The following is a 17,556-nucleotide window of genomic DNA, read 5'->3' on the forward strand; positions in this document are numbered from 1 at the left end:
TTTTAAACGTGATCAAACAACCCAAAGAACTGGTGCAGGATTTAAATTAAATTATTTTAATTGCTTATTCAAACCAGTGAGAAAAACAAATACTAAACTCTTAATGTGAATGTGTGATTGTTACTCATAGTAAGAAGAAGCTTGTGGAGGAATTGTGTCTTGTGGCCCTTTATATGACACAGGATAAACAATCTTTAACCTTTATTTGTATTGCCCCAAAATCACAACAAATGTTACCTGAAGACTCTTTCCAAACAGAGCAGGTGTGGACCGTACTCTATGTTCTATTATTAACAAATATATACTGATACACTTGAGCTTTAGGATGAAATATCAATTCTTTCAATGGAGGCCTTACATTCATAGATTTTTAACTAATTTAGATAGTTAGATTTGCACAACACTTTATGCTTGTATGTTGGACGTTACAGAAGCTGTGGCTCCCACTGTTCTGATTGAATTAGAAACAGCTTTTAAACTACATTAAGTTCCTCTGAGTCTGCTGTAGATGGCCTGCTGCTGTGGACGTTCCAGACTCCACCACTATCATCTCCCTCTATCCCTCTCTCCAACTCGGTCTCAGCAGATGTGTGTCTAACATGAGTCTGGTCCTGCTGGAGGTTTCTGCCTGTTAAAGGAAGTTTGTCCTTGCCACTGTAACTTGCTAAATGCTGCAAAGTGCTCTGCTCATGGTGGATTAAGATTGATACAGACTGAGTCCTGTCTGTAAGATGGGACTGGATCTTATCCTGTCTTGATGTTGGGTCTTTGTTAATAATAGAACATAGAGTACGGTCTAGACCTGCTCTGTTTGGAAAGAGTCTTGGGATAACGTTTGTTGGGATTTGGCGCTATATAAAAAAAGATTGATAGATAGATTGACTGATAGATTGATTGATAGATTTTCCACATATAGGTTGATCTCATTGTTCTATAACAGTCTTCATTAAAAATAATTTGACATGGACATATAATGAACTGTAAGCCCTGTTTCCAGAAATTCATTGAATTCTTTTGTTTAAGCGGTCTTGAACACCAGTCAAACATTAATGGTATAACCCTTGTATCATCCTTTGTCAAATTTTGCTGCTTTTTGTGTCATGATGAGGAAAATGTTCAAAACAATGGATACCTAAAAATAGTTTAAAGTTAAGCATGTGGTGAATGTCAGCATGAGGAAAAATAAATTCAGACATAAAGTAAATGTTTCATATTATTTAGTTCATAAAATTTTCTTTTCATAATTAATGACAATTTATTTTTTTACCTTAAAAGTTTACTAAAGGAAATGAATTCAAAGATTTATAACAAATTATGTGATTTTTTTTCTTTTCCCTCTTACATGGTAGGCAAATCCATTTCACTCATACAAATAAGCACAATTCTGTTACCTGCATATATTTACAGTTACCTCACTGAGACCTTGTTTTTTTTCCATGTCGGTACAAATGATGATTCTGTTTTGCAGATCTCTGTGCTGGTCTAAGCAGTTTAAAAAAAAAGCCAGCCTCATGAAACTTGAGTTACACCAGAAGATAGCAGAATGACCCACTTATCCTCCTCCATGATACAGGCCCCTGGTAGAAGAAGTGATTTATCTGAGAAAGCTAATAAGGATTGTAGAGGTGTAGCCTCCTGTGTTTGGAGGAGACGTAACACAAACAGTCATAGTGTTGTTTGTTTGTTTGTTTTGTCTCTTCAAAAATACTGACCTATATTAGAAAACTTAAACGTTGAGTTATTCTGTCAACAAGTGCTTGTTGAGGGTTAGCCGGATGAAAATGCACTAATGTATAACAACAGCAGGGATCATGGACTAAGATTTAAATCTCCTTCAAAATGTCTGAACACCAATAATAAGAAATCTCTGCATGGTAAAATAGCATTATTGTTATGGCACTTACTCAGAAAACTGAACTACTGAACAATCAAATCCTTGTCAGTAATTTGTGTTTTTGTGTCACCGCTTATTTAATCTTTGGAGCTTGTCCTGCTTTGTCTCCCTCTACCGGCGCTGCGCTAACATGACCTTGTTGATAAAGTTGACGATAGCAGACGCAGGTTGTTCAGGGTCCAGTTCAGCAAACAGGTGGCAAACGTTCTCAGCCTGGCTGCCTGGCTTCTTGGCAACAAAACCAAACACCCTGAGAGAGGAAGTGTGGAGGGAAAGAGAGAGAGAACGGACATTAGAAAAAAGGCAGAGACGTGAAGAAAGAGGAAGCAGAAGGGAGGAAATCACATTTACTGTTGTTCTTGTAGGTAAGCCTACATGGTTATCTGCACTGAAATAAGAACCAGGATCATGAAGCCATGTGGGACTTGATTTTCATTGTTAAATCATGTTTGCTGGAATGATTTTGCCAAGGCTTGCACGCAATCTGATGCCATGCAGGGGCTCAACTACCACTGATCTCTCAGCCACAGGTTCATCTAAACTCTCTTTTGAAAATACACACATAACACATGCATACACTCAGTTTTTCTCTCTCCATGAAACACAAACATAGCACTTACTTAACAGTGGTGTTGTCTGAATTAGTCCACCTACAGCCAAAAGAGAAAGAGACAGAAACCAGACTCAGACAAACACTCGCATTCAGAGCGGCCAAACAAGCTGATGCAGCTGCAGCCTCGGCCACAGCCAGCATGCTCCTAAACACAACGACCTGCCTCACATGCACTCACAGGTTCACTCAGGCTAACTAATGCACTCACAACACAGACAGGTCCATGCCAGGGCTCACAGCAACACACGCAGTGAATGATCATAGATGCAATGAGTGATTGTTTGATGATGTGTCTATGACTCCTGCAGATTTTAGGTTAGTTTTGATTCAAGCTGCAGAAACAAGAATGAATCAGATTCTCTTATTTTACCTCCTGTCTTTCGGGTCCACGCTGCTGAAAGTGACACTGTTCACGGGGTAATGTCTCCTGAAGAAAAGCCTGGAGGAAGAAAGACAAAGATGGACTCAAACAGGACAGAAGAGACACTCCAACACTCCATTGTAATAAAGTAAACAGTTTTTTTGTTTTAATAGTCATTATTTATGAGGAAAAAACATGTTGGGGTTTATATAATAATCAAATTTCCCACAGTGAACAACCCGAAAACACAGAGCCTCAGACGAACAGCTGTCTCCAAGGCAGAGGCATAAAAAGAGAATACAGTCACATTTAGGTATATCATATAGATAAACATCAAACAAGCCTTCTCGCAGCCTTAGATCCTTGAGTGGGGCACTTTTGGTCGTTCCAAAGTCGAGGCTCAAATCGAAAGGGAATCAAGCTCCATCAGAGCCCCTCAACTTTGGAACAACATCCATGAGGAGATAAGGCATGCAGAGTCAGTGACATCTTTTAAATCTCTTCTTAAGACCCATTTTTACAGACTTGCTTTTATGTGACTTCATGCTTTTAACTGCTTTTTAGTTTTAGTTTTTATCTAACTAATTAATTGTTTAAATTTTATTTGATCATTTATTTTTTTTAAATATTTTTTCATGTATTATTCTAATGTTCCTAATTTATCCTTTTCCATTTTCTATTTTTTTAATGTGATGTCATCATCTTATTTCTAATCTTTAAACCTTTTTTATTGTCCTGTAATGCTTTTATTTACTAATCTATTTATTTATTCTAATTCCTTTATTTATTACTATAATTATATATTTATTTATGTATTTTTTAAATACCTCTTTAACAATGATTTATTGGTCTACTGTCTCACCACTTTATTCTGTTTAACGTTTATTCTTCTTAATCTTTTGCCTGGTATTTTGTGTTTGCATTGTCAGAATTCCTACACTCCCCTCTGTCTGCTAAAAGTTTATTTTGTCTTCCAAATCCTGACATGCTTTGCTTCTCAAAGCACTTTATAAACATTTGTTTTTAAAGGTGCAGTACATATAAAGCTATTGAAGTCACTGATATAATGAGACATCAGCAGGAGGTATGTAATGACGTATGTCTGTGTCTTACCTGCGCTGGCTGTCTGTCAGTGTGATACCCTGTGATGTCACTTTGAACTGGACCACAGTAGCAGCTGGACGAAGGTTACGACCGAGGGAGGCGTCTGTGGCTTTGGCGATGGCCTGGGGGCCGGTCAGAGACTCGGTTTCCACAGAGTTCAGGAAGAGGACGTTGCAGGCTGAGGACAGAGGGACAGACAGAGAGAGGTTAGTGAGGTTAGAGGTCTGTGAGCAGTGATATAAAGGACACACTGAGCTGCTGGATGTCAACTCTGCCATCCTTTGGAAGTATATCTAGTTATCTAAATTAATACAGCCTTGTTTTCACCATTTATTTTAGATTCACAGTCAAAGTCATTTAGGAAAATGTTCTGCAGATATGTTATGTGTGTAACCTGAGTCATGTAGTATTTACTTCCTTACCTCGGGCTGAGGGATGTAGGATAATAAACTCCATCTCTCTACAGTATATTGATAATAATGTATCTTAGGCATCATCACGTAGAACTCACCTGCGCCTTGTTTCAGCAGGTCAGCAGCCGTGCTGATGTTACTCACTGGTTGAACCTCCGGCATCTCTCCTATCAGATCTGATAACATGGAGATCATTCACATTCAGTTAAACTATCACATCATACTTTGTCCTCCACAGGGTAACAAATGTCTTCTGTGTTTTTAAAGATGTGTCCATGCATAGTTTGATTTATCCAATTAAAATAACTCATGAATAAGCAGTTAAAGCACACGCCCATACCCTGGTTTGATTTTGCGACCCTTTCCCACATGTCAAGTCAAGTCAACTTTATTTATATATCACATTTAAAACAACCAGTGTTGGCCAAAGTGCTTAACAAGATAATAAGTACATAAAGACAACAAAAAACAACACAACATATTTATATAAAAAGTCAAATCAAGTAAAATCTGTCAGGATATTAATGTTCTCATCTCAAACAGAAGGTCAAAGAGAAGAGGTGGGTCTTCAACAATGATGTAAAGCATTCAATTGAACTGGTAAGCTATTCCAGAGACTCTTGGCAGCTATCGCAAAGGCTCGATCGCCAGGGGTTTTTAGGTGATTCTTAAGAGCATCCAGGAGCAGCTGATTGGTTGACCTCAGTGCTCGAGCTGGATTACAAACATGGAGAGGATCAGCCAAGTAGGATTGTGCCAAACCATTAAAGGCCTTGCACGTTAACAGTGACATTTTTAGAGTCCAATCAGGAGGCGGGCAGCAGCATTTTGAGCGGGTTGCAGGCACCGAATGAACGACTGCTCTAAGCCCACATACAAAGAATTACAATAATCAAGCCGAGAAGTAATAAAAGCATGAATACGTGAGCATGAAGATACGCATTCACCTTGGCGATCAGTCTCAGCTGGAAGAAGCTGGACTTAACAACAGAAGAAATCTGTTTGTCAAATTTAAAAGCACTATTGAAATAAACACCAGTGCTCTTAACAGAGGAGTGAATACTTGCGACGAGAGGGCCGAGAGTGCTCCCATCCAGAAGTTGAGTTTGTCCAAACACAATGAACTCAGTCTTTTTCTCATTTAAGTTTAAAAAGTTAAATGTCCTCCCCCTCTCTCTACTCCCGACACTGCCTGGCTCTCTTCAGCTGTCACAAGCACTAAAAACAAAATGCCCCAATAAATAACTTAGAGGACGTGTTTCTCTTTTCCTGCAGAAAACAAAAACACATCTCAAAAATGTAGTTACCTGAAAAACTGATCATCCACTGGTTTAACTCCCTGTTTATTTTAGAATTGATTTTAAAGTACTTTTACTTGTTTCTAAAGCTCAGCCTTGTTCCTCTAGACATCACTGATCTCCTGTCATTCCATGTTCCAGCTCGATCACTGAGGTCCTCGAATGCTTCCCTTTTAAATGTTCCTCGTGTGTCTCACATAGAGAGCTTTCTGTTTTTATACCCCTAAGCTGTGGAACTCTCTTCCTCTGGACATCAGAACAGCGATCTCTCTGGGTGTTTTTAAAAGTCAACTTAAGACTTTTTAATCTAGCTTTTAATTTGGAGTGATTTGTTTTTAGCCCTGGACTCCATTGTTATTTTTATTATTATTGTAATCATTATTATTAAAGTTATTGCTTTAACATTTATCTATCTTATTTAATTAATTATGTATCTATTTATTTCTTGTATTCATCTGATCTTGTTAAGGCTACTTTATTTTTAACTTTTCTTTCCAATCTTACTTTTATTTATAATCAAACCTTTTATAATTCTACCATTGCTGTTGTTTTCTGTCTCTCTGTTCTTTTGTGAAGCACTTTGGGCTGCATGTTTATATCTATGAAAGGTGCTGTATAAATAAAGCTGAGGTGAGTTGAGTTGAGTTAACAGTAAATCATTTTTTTCTCTTTTTTAAGAAAAACTGCAAAAATAAATATAAATCGAAGATGCCCCCTTGGGGGCCGGCATTTTGAACTGTTATGGCATTTCTACATTAAAAAAATGTAAAGGCCAAATAATAAGGCCAAATACTTTTGAATTTGCAGCATCTACATTTTTTTGTGGAGCACCAACCTTTTTCAGGGATCTTCAGAGTGCAGGGCAAAGAGATGGGTGTGATGGAGTGTTGATAGACTAATGCAGACAGACTCCCTGTTGATGACAAAAAGAACATTTCTTACTTTTCCTGAAGATAAAACCTCTATATCATTATGTTTTGGTAAAGTTCCCCACTTAGGCTAATGAAATTCCTCCCCCAGAGACACAGACATGAGAAACTTTCTAAAGTGGGAGAATTACCAAAGTAGGGCTCATTCTGACACCCTTTGATCTTGACTCCTCGGGGGCCTGTTTCTATCAGGAAGTGTCTGACCAGCTGCTCCAGAGGGTCGCTGACTGTAAGAGCAGAAATGTACTGTTAAAAAGGAGCAAATGTTGAATATAGCAACTGTTGAATAAATGCAAAATATTCTGAAGGAACAAAATGAATAAATCTTTACTCTTGCTGCTGTGGTTGTTGACATTGGCAGGAGGTGTAGCCACTTTCAGGGCCAGACCATAGGCCCCCTGGAAAGAGTTACTGTCTCTGATCAGGAAGGTTCCTGGCTCCCTCTCCTTCAGACCTGCGATAGCTGCAGCACAATACAACCAAAGAGTCAGGAATATTTCAGGACTTACATAATGTCTTTCCTGGGTTTCTTGAAATAAGAAGCACCTACCTTGCTCTCTGGAGATGCCAGGCTTGTACCAGAACCTCGAGCTGTCCTGAACAAACTTCACGCTGACCCTGTTTGCATTCTCAGTCTCAGCAGATGCTTCTCCATCATTCTGGCCTGCAGGAGGCGCAATTTCCCCAACAGTGGGAGAGAATGTGACGTGGTGCTGATGCTGGCCGTTGGTGGTGGTGGTGGACAGAGGCACATGGCCCACAGCTGGCCTCAGAGTTCCCACACCATCATTAGGTGAACCTGAGTGGGTCGGTGGGTGACGCTTCTCTGGCAGAGGCGGTTGTGGGTGAGGAAGGGGGATGGAGATGGTGGAGTAGTTGGAGTAGGAGGACGGGTGGAGCTGAGGAGTTGGATTGGAGTAGCACGGTCTCTTGTTGTTGTCTGGAGCAGGATTGTGTCGGGCAAGACTGTGCTCCATACCAGGGTGGTGGTGGTGTGGGGGTCCGTGCTGCTGGATGTGGTTCATGTGGTGGGGGTCCGAACCACTCAGCATCAACCTCCTGCCTAAGGTGGAGAAGCCAGGAACTGGACTGTCAGAGACTGGGGAGCCTTCCATGTTACAAGAGGCAGGCTGCGGGGATGATGGGGATGCAGGGGCAGACGTCGTGTTGGGGGCAGGGGTAGCGGTGGTTTTGGGGGCTTCTGGGTGAGGTTCCCTGGCTGGAGAAGTACCAGAAACTTCTGCTGGAGACATTCTTGTGAATTCACTGCCGTCCGATTGGATCTGGTTGTGAGGCTGGGACACTGTCTGTGCCAGAGCAGCAATCTCTGAGGGATGGGGAGTCTGGACGGTGGTGGGCCCAGGTTGTGAGTGAGTGTCTGGTGCAGGAGAAGCATGGATTGGAGAAGAAGGGGTCTGGTAGTGTCCCTGGTTTGATGTGGTCGGACTTGCAGAGTTAACAGAAGAAGAGTTCTGCGTTGTCAGAGCTGTTTCTGGGCTACAGTGCTGCTGTTGGGGAGCTGAGGGGGGCGGGTCTGTTGGTGCAGTGCAGTGGTTGTGGGGCTCTGTTTGTAAAGGTGTGGCTGGGTGTGGCTGAGAGTCTCTGGCCACCTGAGGCATGGATGACGGGTCTGTGCTGCTTCTTTGGCTCTCTGGGACAACCGTATCAGGACAGTAGTGTCCGTCCTGGGGTTGGGATCCCTCACAGTCACTGCCGATGATGTCTGTGGTCCGGATCTCATACTCTCTTCCTCCTGGACTGGGGCTTTAACAGACATATATTTGTATCACTGTCAAATCGCTTCTTCTAATTTCTTGAATTGTTTCTCAAACATCTACTTATCAAACTTCCTGAATTGTTATTGCCTTAAAAATCTTCCAATGTTTACCTTGTTGTAACAGGAAGTCTGTATTTTTAAACCTGACCTTTGTGCTTTACAAGGTTTCTTACTGATAACAGGTATACAATGCAGAAGGCTTGTTCAGCTGGATTACCTTTCCTGTGTGCGTAAAGGACTGCTAGTGTGGACGGGAGTGGGTGGTCCAGACATGTCGGACGGCGTGGAGCATGCAGCATGGACGTCTCTGTGAGCTCTCTTAAAAGAACCATGGGTTATGTGATCCCTCCAGCCGACACTCTCACCAGAACTACGAAGGCCTTCTGGAAAGGAAGAAAAACTATTACAACAAGAAAGATCATTTAACACATCACCACCTGGGGCCAGAGCTCCCAACCTAAAACCCAATGTTTGGTTTGAGGCCAGCAAGTGAAGATAAGACTGCAACATGAGACACTTCATGGTAAATGTGTAATGCATGTGTCTAGTCAAACTATTCAGGGCACACTGTTGTTGATTATGTGCAAACTAATCCAAGAACAATTCCCCCTGTTCTCTGTGTTCAAGTGACTCACCAGTGTGTGAGTCAGAGCCGTATGACTGCTGGGAGTCTGGATGGTGATGGTGGTGGTTGTGGTTGTGCTCTGCTGGCCCGTTGCTGTGACTGCAGGACCCCGTAGGTAGCGGGGATGTGGACTCAGACTGGTATCCTGAGCCGTAGCCTCTGCTCTCAGAAGGCGAAGGCTGATAGGGCGAGCAGGGGCACACCTGGCGAGGCGTTTGGTAACCACTGCTGCTGCTGCTGTACTTCAGGTCTAGCTGGGAGTGAGCATGAGACCTGGAGGCCTCTGGATAGGCTGGATGACCTGATGGCAAGGGGTCGAATGTAAAGGCTGGAAGGTCATGACCCTGTGGGCCGTAGGAGGCTACGGTAGCCCTCCTGTGCCAATATTCAGCCTCTCTGTCCCTCTCCCACTGCAGCTCAGCCTCCCTGTCTCTATCCCAGTGGAGGGACAGCTCTCTGCCTCGTCTCAGCCCAGGATCTCTCTCCCAGTGGAGCTCTGACCCTCGAGGTAACTCAGCCTCCCTGGCTCTCCTAAGCCCCACCTCCCTCTGCTGGAGCTCCGCCTCTCTGTCCCAGTGGAAGCTCTCACTTCGGTCGAGCCTCAGGCTGTGATAGGCTGCTGAGTCTTCTCTCCTGATGCTGCAGTCTCTGCACAGACAGCCAGGGGGAGGCAGACCATCCATCAGCATTATGTCATGGTAGGTTGGGCTTGTGGCAGGTTTGGGGTGGTGTGGATGGGGATGATGGTGGCTGTGAGACGGAGGAGGGTGGTGGTAGGGACCGTAGTCGTCTTCCCGACAGTAGAGGCGACCTGGGGCAGACAGGGGATGGTGATGTAGATGGTTGTGAGGGTGAGGGGTGATGTCTGGAGATGGGTATGGGCACACATGTCGAGATGAAGAAGCCTCTGAACAGGTGCGATGTAGGTAGTGTGGAGGACCGCTCTGTCTGTCCCAAACCAGGTCTGGAGGTGGAAGGGACTGATGGGAGTGGGGGCTGTAGTGCTGGCACAGATCCATGTGTGATGGAGGAGCAGCTGGGTTGGGGCTGGTAGAAGGGGTGGCCCCATGGTGCCCGTTGGTGCCAGGAGCCCGGTCGAGGCAGTAACCATTAGGCATGAGGAGGGTGCGGTCACAGCCAGGCTCAGCACAGCGCTGGGACCGGTAACCATCCCTGCAGGAGCAAGACCGACTGAGCCTCAGAGTCCCAGTTCTCTCTGAGGGCAAAGAATCTCCATCATCCAAGATGGCCGTCTCTCTCTCGCCGCCTTGGTTCCCCTCGATGCCTCCAAGAAGACGTTCAAGGTCCTCCCTCTCCTGTCTGGTTGGGGGCGGAGGGCGAACGGGCTCCTCCTGATGGTCGGGATGGATTGCTGATTGGTTCAAATGGGAATGAGCTGAGAGGGCGGAGTCTGAACCTTGTGTGATGAGGTGATCTGGCCTGTCCTCTCCAAGGCCTGCTACTGGACCACTGCCATTGGTTGAGCTGAGAGAACCCGAGCCGGGACCTCTTCGCTTCTTTATCTGAGCGTAGAGACTGCCATCCACAGGACCTCTGGTGTGAGCGATATCTGAGGGAAATAGAGAGAAGAAAGATCAGCTCTCAAACTCCTGATAGAATAGATTCAGATTCCTAACTTGATGCTGAGTGCCAGCTCCTGTCATCGAGGGCAGATATATGGTTAGAAAAAGTTTCTCTTGGGTGCTCGGGGCCAAGCACAATAACTTCAGTTTGTCTGAGTCAAGCAGCAGAAAGTTTATGTCCATCCAGCTCTTAATGTCCTTGAGGCATGCTTACACTTCAGTGAGCTGTTTGGTCCATCTGGCTTTCATAAGTATAATTGAGTATCATCGGCATAACAGTGAAAACTGACATCATTTGCTTTGGATGGAGCCACTTATGAGCCTGTTTTTAACTTTGTTCTACAGCTGTTGTTTTTGGAACGCCCTCTCTTTAAAGTCTGGGTTCTCTGACTTTGGAAATTATTTTGATTTGCAGTCTAAGACACAAGTTGGGAATTCTTAAACCAAAAGTGCCAACAAAGGTGTTGAATGTCTCTCATCAGTTCTCACTAAAAACCAAGCTGAGGTGGGAGAAGAGGAGAAAGGCCAGTGTGTTACCCTCCAGGCTGTCCTGGTATCGCTGGTTGAAGTTCTCATAGGAATCCCAGCGAACCACTGGATCAGCTGTGTTGTAGTCGACTGTCACAGCTGGGTCGTTTTTCTGATACTCGCGGCCTGAGAAAGAACACATTTCACTTTAATTTAATAGCATCTACATCACATAATCACAAAACACTTCATCCTGCTGCTGCTGTGATGGGAAATAATGACCCAGCTGAGCTTTTGAATGGCACATTTCACCATACAAAGTCAGAGACTTGATTCAGTTGACTCAAAGTGAGTCAACTGAATCAAGATATCACAGAAATACTCTGAGGCTGTTTTTTGAAATCGCCTGCTACATACTACTTACGAATGTAGTATGCGGTTCGTACTGCATACTGAGTTTGAATGTATCATGTCTGTTCTGTTGGATCTGTTCTGCAGGATGCTGGGTCAGGCATCGCTGGATTTCCGGGTACGGAAAGCAGAAGTAAACAACGACCAAGCTGATAGAGAAACTGCTTCTTTAACATCACTAATGATTTAAAAAGTTAAGAAGTGGTTTATATGATATCTAATAATTTTAGATTAAATTTCAAAAAACTGAGTGCCCCTGTCAAAAAATAATAAAAAAGGAGGAACATTAGCGCTGTGCATTGTTGGAAACAGTACGCAAGGCAGACTGGTCTGATGCAGACTGAGAAATTTTCCCAACATCCGGGGAGTTTTGGCATACTGCAGATTTTGCTCTTGTTCACATATTACATACTGAATTTTTGTCAAATCAGTGCGTACTGCTAGTAGAGAAGGAGGTTTCAAAAACAGCCTGAATCTGAGCTGCCATCTAAAAGCTAATCATACAGGTGAAGCTAATCAGACTGATGTCAACAGACCTGTGGGTGAAAGCAAATCAAGACACTGGCAAGTGTCTTTACATTGTCAATATGGACTTCAAATGTTTTCAGACCACGGTGGTTTAGCAGTGCAGCATATATATTTGAATAAATTACATTTCATTGCATTAATTTGATTCCAAATTCAAGTAACTGTTGAAAACTGCTTCATATTGTTGATATGGACTTGACTGTTTTGAAATGCAAAAGTGTTTAATACTTAAATAAAACGACTTGGCAACAGTAACAATATATAACTTCCTTTTAACAAGCGGAAACCTCAAGCAGAACCAGATTTATTGACAGCCATCTGTCATGAGTGGTTTGGCCACGAAAGTTTGATAGAAAGAGAAGTGTAAAGAACTTTGTTTTCTTAATTTCTCATTTGCAACCTTTCCTTTTCAGACAGAACAGATCATAATAAGAATTTGAATTCAAGTGAACCAACCTTTGATTTTTTCAGGTCCAGAGGAGAAGACAAACTCCACCGTGGCATCAGATGGAAAACGCTCGTCTGGGTCAAGGAAAGAGAAAAATGCTGAAGAAAACAAAGATATTTCAAACATTCAACTATATCTCTAAATATCTAACTTCTCTCTGTGTTACAGTGGTCAGCTGTAAATGTCATCTTCTCAAGGGACCCAGATTTATGAAAGCATACCAGAGCATCAGTGATGTGGGAAACCTCCATAAAGGAATCAAACAGAGTTTCTGCTCCAATATTTCAAACACACTAATACCTTCCACAGATGTGTTCTGAGTCGTATGAACCCACAATGGTCTGTTTATGTACATTAGCACTGGTTCATTTAGTGTAATGGATTGACAACCACATACAAAGCCTCCCTTCCCTTACAGACAGACTTCTCAGCTGTGGGTGTTGTATCAATTCACAGAAACTGAAACCAAGAGGAAATGAGGTAATGACCATGTTCATTATGGACTTAACCAACAGACCAGTGTTCACCGGGCCTCCTTTACACTCTCTGAGGGACGGTAAGAAACACTCGATCCCTTCATACAGTACAACTCATTCTTGTTACTAACCTCCAGGGAGCTGTCATTACGTCCAAGATGGAGACTTAGCCTCTACTATTAAAGGATTTATTTGACCACAGTATTACGAGGTCGCTCTCTGCAACATATCACTGTGAGCAAATTCCCACTGTGCTGATTTCCAAAGAGCTGCTATTATGTAAGGAGTTGTATTGAGTGATTAATCAGCAAATTCTCCCTGCATGACGCTTATCCAATAAAGCAAGATCATCTAAAACCCACCCTGTTCTTAAGAGAGCAGCGTCATTTGTTCCTGTACTTTTAAAGTAGGACTAAAAAGAGGAATTCCACTTCTAGAAATCAAAAGTTGAAATCAAGAGCAATAAAAAGCAACTTTCCTTGATTTGATACAGTGCCTGAAAAAGTCTGGTATATAGCAAAGACTGTATAAAATAATGGACAGGACAACAGCAATCCCCAGTGAGGCCATAACTTGTAGAGCTCCCCCTACTGACTGGCTGCAGAATTTGGTTTTACAACCTGCATCCTCCATTATAACAGATGGAACATGGGTCAAACTAGAGAATGTAAATGTGAGTTTTGGTAAGCAGAAGGGGCGTGATGTAGCTCATCAATGTTACTTTCTTTGATTTAACCTTTCGATACAAAATGTCTTTCACAAGGGAGCACGACAAACAACTGATAATAACAAATCTACATTATATCAATCAATAGATAATTCCTGATTAGCTGTAAAGCTTCATTCACTGAGGCTACAGTTAACAAACATAGTTTCTTCTATGAAGTGATCACCAGTGGCACAGACTCCATGACTCTTCTGTACTTGTGCTACTGTCACACTATGTTTCAGCATTTGTCACACTGACATTGCTAACATGATAGCAAGGAGTTGCGTACTTTCAATGAACATCCTAAAGTAGCAACAGTAGCATTAATATACGTTGCTGTTGTTGTTGTTGTTGTTGTTGTTAACACCAATATTAGACTTAATTAGCTCTACTAGATGTCTCAAATTACTTGAAATAATATCTAGCATTGTTAGATTTTTGTCCATTAGGTGAGAGTTGCCAAAAAGTTAGCTGAGAGGAACTGCTGTGTTGAGTGAGGTTTTCTTTGAGTTTGACCCTTTATGTGAAGTGGTCATAATAATAAAATTATTATTTGTAACATCTTTAAAAACAAAATGTGTGTGTCAAAGTGCTTTGACAAACAAAGCATGGCAGGATTCGGAAGACAAAGTAAACCTTTGGAAGACAGAGAGGAGTGTAGGAATTCTGACACATCTGATGCAAATTAAATAGAAAAAAGTGGTGAGAAAGTAGACCAATAAATCAGTGTTAAAGAGGTTTTTTTTAAATTACATAAAAAAATGATTAATACAAATCGATAAGTAAATAAAAGCATTAAAGGACAATAAAATAAAAAAAGATTTAAGAAGAAGATGACATCACAACCTGGATTTCTCCTTTCTGGGATGAATAAAGTACATTCTATTCTATTCTATCACATCGGAGAAGTTGGAAAATGGAAAAGGATAGATTAAGAACATTAAAATAATAAATAAAAAGCAATAAAAATACAATTAAAACAATTAATTAGTGGGATAAAAACTAAATATATTGATAAATACAAATAAAAAGCGGTTAAAAGGATGAAATCACATAAAAGCAAGTCTGTAAAAAATGGGTCTTAAGAAGAGATTTAAAAGTTCTCCCTCTCTCTGCGAGCCTTATCTCCTTGGGGAGGTCGTTCCAAAGTCTAGGGGCTCTGATAGAGAAAGAGCGATGCCCTTTGGATTTGAGCCTCGACTTTGTAACGACCAAAAGTGATCATGTGATCTAATGAATTAAAAATGTTAGTCATGGCTCTTTTAAAAGTAATGTAGATGCAATTGTAGCCTTGTACATGTACCATAGTTAACACAGTACCTGCTATATTCCTGTACACTGCAGTGCTAATGTAGAATAACCTCAGGATTACTTATGTCTATCCCCTGTGATTTATAAACTTTCATCAGCTGTTCATTTCTTTCTCTAAAAAACATACCAACACAAGCCTCGTCCAGCTCCCCTTTGCCAAACCACAGCTGGGATCCGTGGATGGTGCAGGTGTGGAACTGCAGCCTGAACACGGTGTCTCTGTCAGCACTCTGAGCTCGCCTGTGGTAACATTTGACCTGCAGAGGGCAGCAGAGAGAGGGAGAGGAAGACAGAGGAGGAGGACATAAATCAACTCGCATGAAGCATAATAAGAGGTTTGGTGAGTAAATTTGAGGCTTCACTCATCTAAATGAGTGATACTAGCACTTTCTAAAATTACAGACAGCACTAAAAGAACAAATGATGATTCCTTGTTAACAAAGTGACAAAAACTCTTTCAAAAACCAAATTATTATTGAACGATGAGCTTTGTCAGTTCTTCAAAATATGGGCACGTTTTAACTTTTTGTGAAGTGTGTTTTTTTTACTTTTTTACTAAAGATGAAAGTGTATTATTATTATTATTATTATTATTATTATTATTATTATTATTATTATTATGATTATTGGGTTATGAACAAATTCTTTGTTTTCATGCTCAAATGTGGAAGAAAATGTTGGCAGTGTCTCTGAGAAAGATCAGCGACAGTTTGTAAGACTGGGGGAGACTTCTAGTTACTTTAGACTTAGACTTTAGACTTTAGACTTTCTTGTCCCCTTGGGGAAATTCTTTTTCACAGCACCTTCACCATTTCCACAGACATAGACATAGACATTCATGAAACATACACTGCAAGCTCAACAAACTATCAACAAAGGCATCAACACTCAAACAACAAAGTCAGGGCCGCTATAACAGCAGGGATCAGGCCAAGGCGAGCCCTTCTACACCTTGCTGCCCTGTATCTGCGCCCTGAAGGGAGTGGGACGAGGTAGGTGTTTAGTGGATGTGTGATGTCCTGTTCTATTGAGGTTGCGTTGCGTATGATGGCCCTGTTGTTTAAGTCTGTGAGGTTTGTTGTGGTGAGAACGATTATTTTATAGGCTGTGGTGGTTAAGCATGTGAGTCTGGCCTTGTTTTTATACAAATAGCATGTTGTTACACTTAGATTAAAAACAGACACAAAGAAGTACAGAGAAGTAATGCAAAATAACATCGTTATCAGCTGTACTGTTATGTTGAAAGTAAGTATCAGCCCTGATTTGTAAATCAGTGCATCCTCAATGGACTGCCATCATAGTTTTCACTGATGTCTTTGCAGCTGTGAGGAGGATCCAGACCAAGTGTTGGTCTCCTGCATGTTCAGCTCCTTCCAAATGTCCCAGTAATAAGATAGAACTGAGGGATTACATTACATCCACCATGGTTGTTGGTTTTGGAAGTGATTAAATGTGTAATTTGATTTTTCAAATGTAATCCTCTTCATCTCTGTGATTGTGTTGTGCATATCAGGGGTCTTCTGATACCATTCCCTTCCCATGTGAACTCACCATGATGTCTCCCTTTAGCAGCAGCGCCGGCTCGATGGTCACACTCAGCCGCCTGCCTCCGGTGCCTTGAAGGTCACTGTAGACGACACAGTGTACACAAACAAGCCAGTCAGAAAATCAGAAAAAACAAAAACAGGAAACAGAAGAAGATAAACTGAGGGACCAAAACTGACACACTGTGAAAGACTGATTTAGTTGGGTGTATGTTCTCACAAAACTTTGGTTGTATTTGTTTGAATGATCTAAACTGATCAAGTTTTCATCCGACAGTGACTTTAATCACTTCATTACTTAGAAAGGCCTTGAGCTAAACAATAAACCCTGAGGGAAGAAGAAAGAGAAGAAAAGAAACATGCTCTTTGTGCGGTTTCCTTCTCTCCTCTCTCTTTAAATACTTCATAACGCTGTTAAAACCTCATGAAAGGTCTCAAAGGAAAACATCTCAGAGCCAACAAATAGCGCTCTGGTTATCTGTGCAATCATTTGTCCACATGACAGCAACAAAGACTCACTAAATGCCTGAAGTGTACACCAACTGCATGGACTGGTAGATCTTCAAGAAGGGGAAGTAGCCTAGAAGGAGGAGAGAGAAAAATTAGACACAGCAGGCATTATCATCGTGGAGGACGGAGGAATGTGCTGACTGCCACCCCCGCCTTCTGGACTTGATCATCAGATTAAAGATAAACAGACTAGTTTGTGTGGGCGGAGGGTGAATGTGCCCATCTGAGAGCGGTGAGTCAGTAACACGGCTGTGATTCAGGAGGGAAGCCTGACAGAGCACCATGCCAACACTGACAGCTTGTCGTAAATGCATTTTTTTAGAAGTTGTATTTTTGGGGCATTTTTGGCTCTACTGGATAGGACAGCTCAAGAGAGATGCGAGTAGAAGGCGAGGAGACATGCAGCATCCGCAGCAACGAGGACTACTGCCTCTGCATTTGGGGCGCTCACTTAAACTGCTAGGCAAACGTTGCCCCCGTAAATACATTTTAAAGATATATTTTATTTGCTAACAGAGGCACAAAATCAGATCAGAGACAAGCGGGTACATGTC

The 17,556-nt window shown here is 42.0% G+C and overlaps 1 protein-coding gene and 1 long non-coding RNA gene across 11 annotated transcripts in view; one reads left to right on the forward strand and one right to left on the reverse strand.

Annotated features, from left to right (window-relative positions):
- Nucleotides 1-811: 811 nt before the first annotated feature.
- tns2a (tensin 2a) overlaps nt 812-17,556 on the reverse strand; it is a 76,040-nt gene continuing 59,295 nt past the window's right edge. For 5 of the 10 annotated variants that reach the window (XM_034696858.1, XM_034696857.1, XM_034696855.1 and 2 more), the window contains 16 exons: nt 17,012-17,072; nt 16,500-16,575; nt 15,076-15,205; nt 12,461-12,526; nt 11,135-11,251; nt 9,025-10,584; nt 8,607-8,772; nt 7,163-8,376; nt 6,944-7,075; nt 6,744-6,839; nt 6,519-6,596; nt 4,484-4,561; nt 3,982-4,150; nt 2,878-2,946; nt 2,515-2,544; nt 812-2,144 (listed from right to left, as the gene is read on the reverse strand). In XM_034696858.1, the coding sequence (XP_034552749.1) occupies nt 2,006-2,144; nt 2,515-2,544; nt 2,878-2,946; nt 3,982-4,150; nt 4,484-4,561; nt 6,519-6,596; nt 6,744-6,839; nt 6,944-7,075; nt 7,163-8,376; nt 8,607-8,772; nt 9,025-10,584; nt 11,135-11,251; nt 12,461-12,526; nt 15,076-15,205; nt 16,500-16,575; nt 17,012-17,072 (4,181 nt within the window). In that variant the 3' untranslated portion in view covers nt 812-2,005. The remainder of the gene's footprint in view (nt 2,145-2,514; nt 2,545-2,877; nt 2,947-3,981; nt 4,151-4,483; nt 4,562-6,518; nt 6,597-6,743; nt 6,840-6,943; nt 7,076-7,162; nt 8,377-8,606; nt 8,773-9,024; nt 10,585-11,134; nt 11,252-12,460; nt 12,527-15,075; nt 15,206-16,499; nt 16,576-17,011; nt 17,073-17,556) is intronic. The other 5 variants (XM_034696859.1, XM_034696856.1, XM_034696862.1 and 2 more) reach the window with 2 other exon arrangements.
- LOC117822178 lies at nt 12,422-13,289 on the forward strand. Its single transcript, XR_004633137.1, has 2 exons — nt 12,422-12,530; nt 12,621-13,289. It is a non-coding gene; the product is annotated as an uncharacterized LOC117822178 (long non-coding RNA).

This window comes from Notolabrus celidotus, chromosome 11 (genome assembly GCF_009762535.1).
Source record: "Notolabrus celidotus isolate fNotCel1 chromosome 11, fNotCel1.pri, whole genome shotgun sequence".
In the NCBI taxonomy this organism is placed as follows: Eukaryota; Metazoa; Chordata; class Actinopteri; order Labriformes; family Labridae; genus Notolabrus; species Notolabrus celidotus.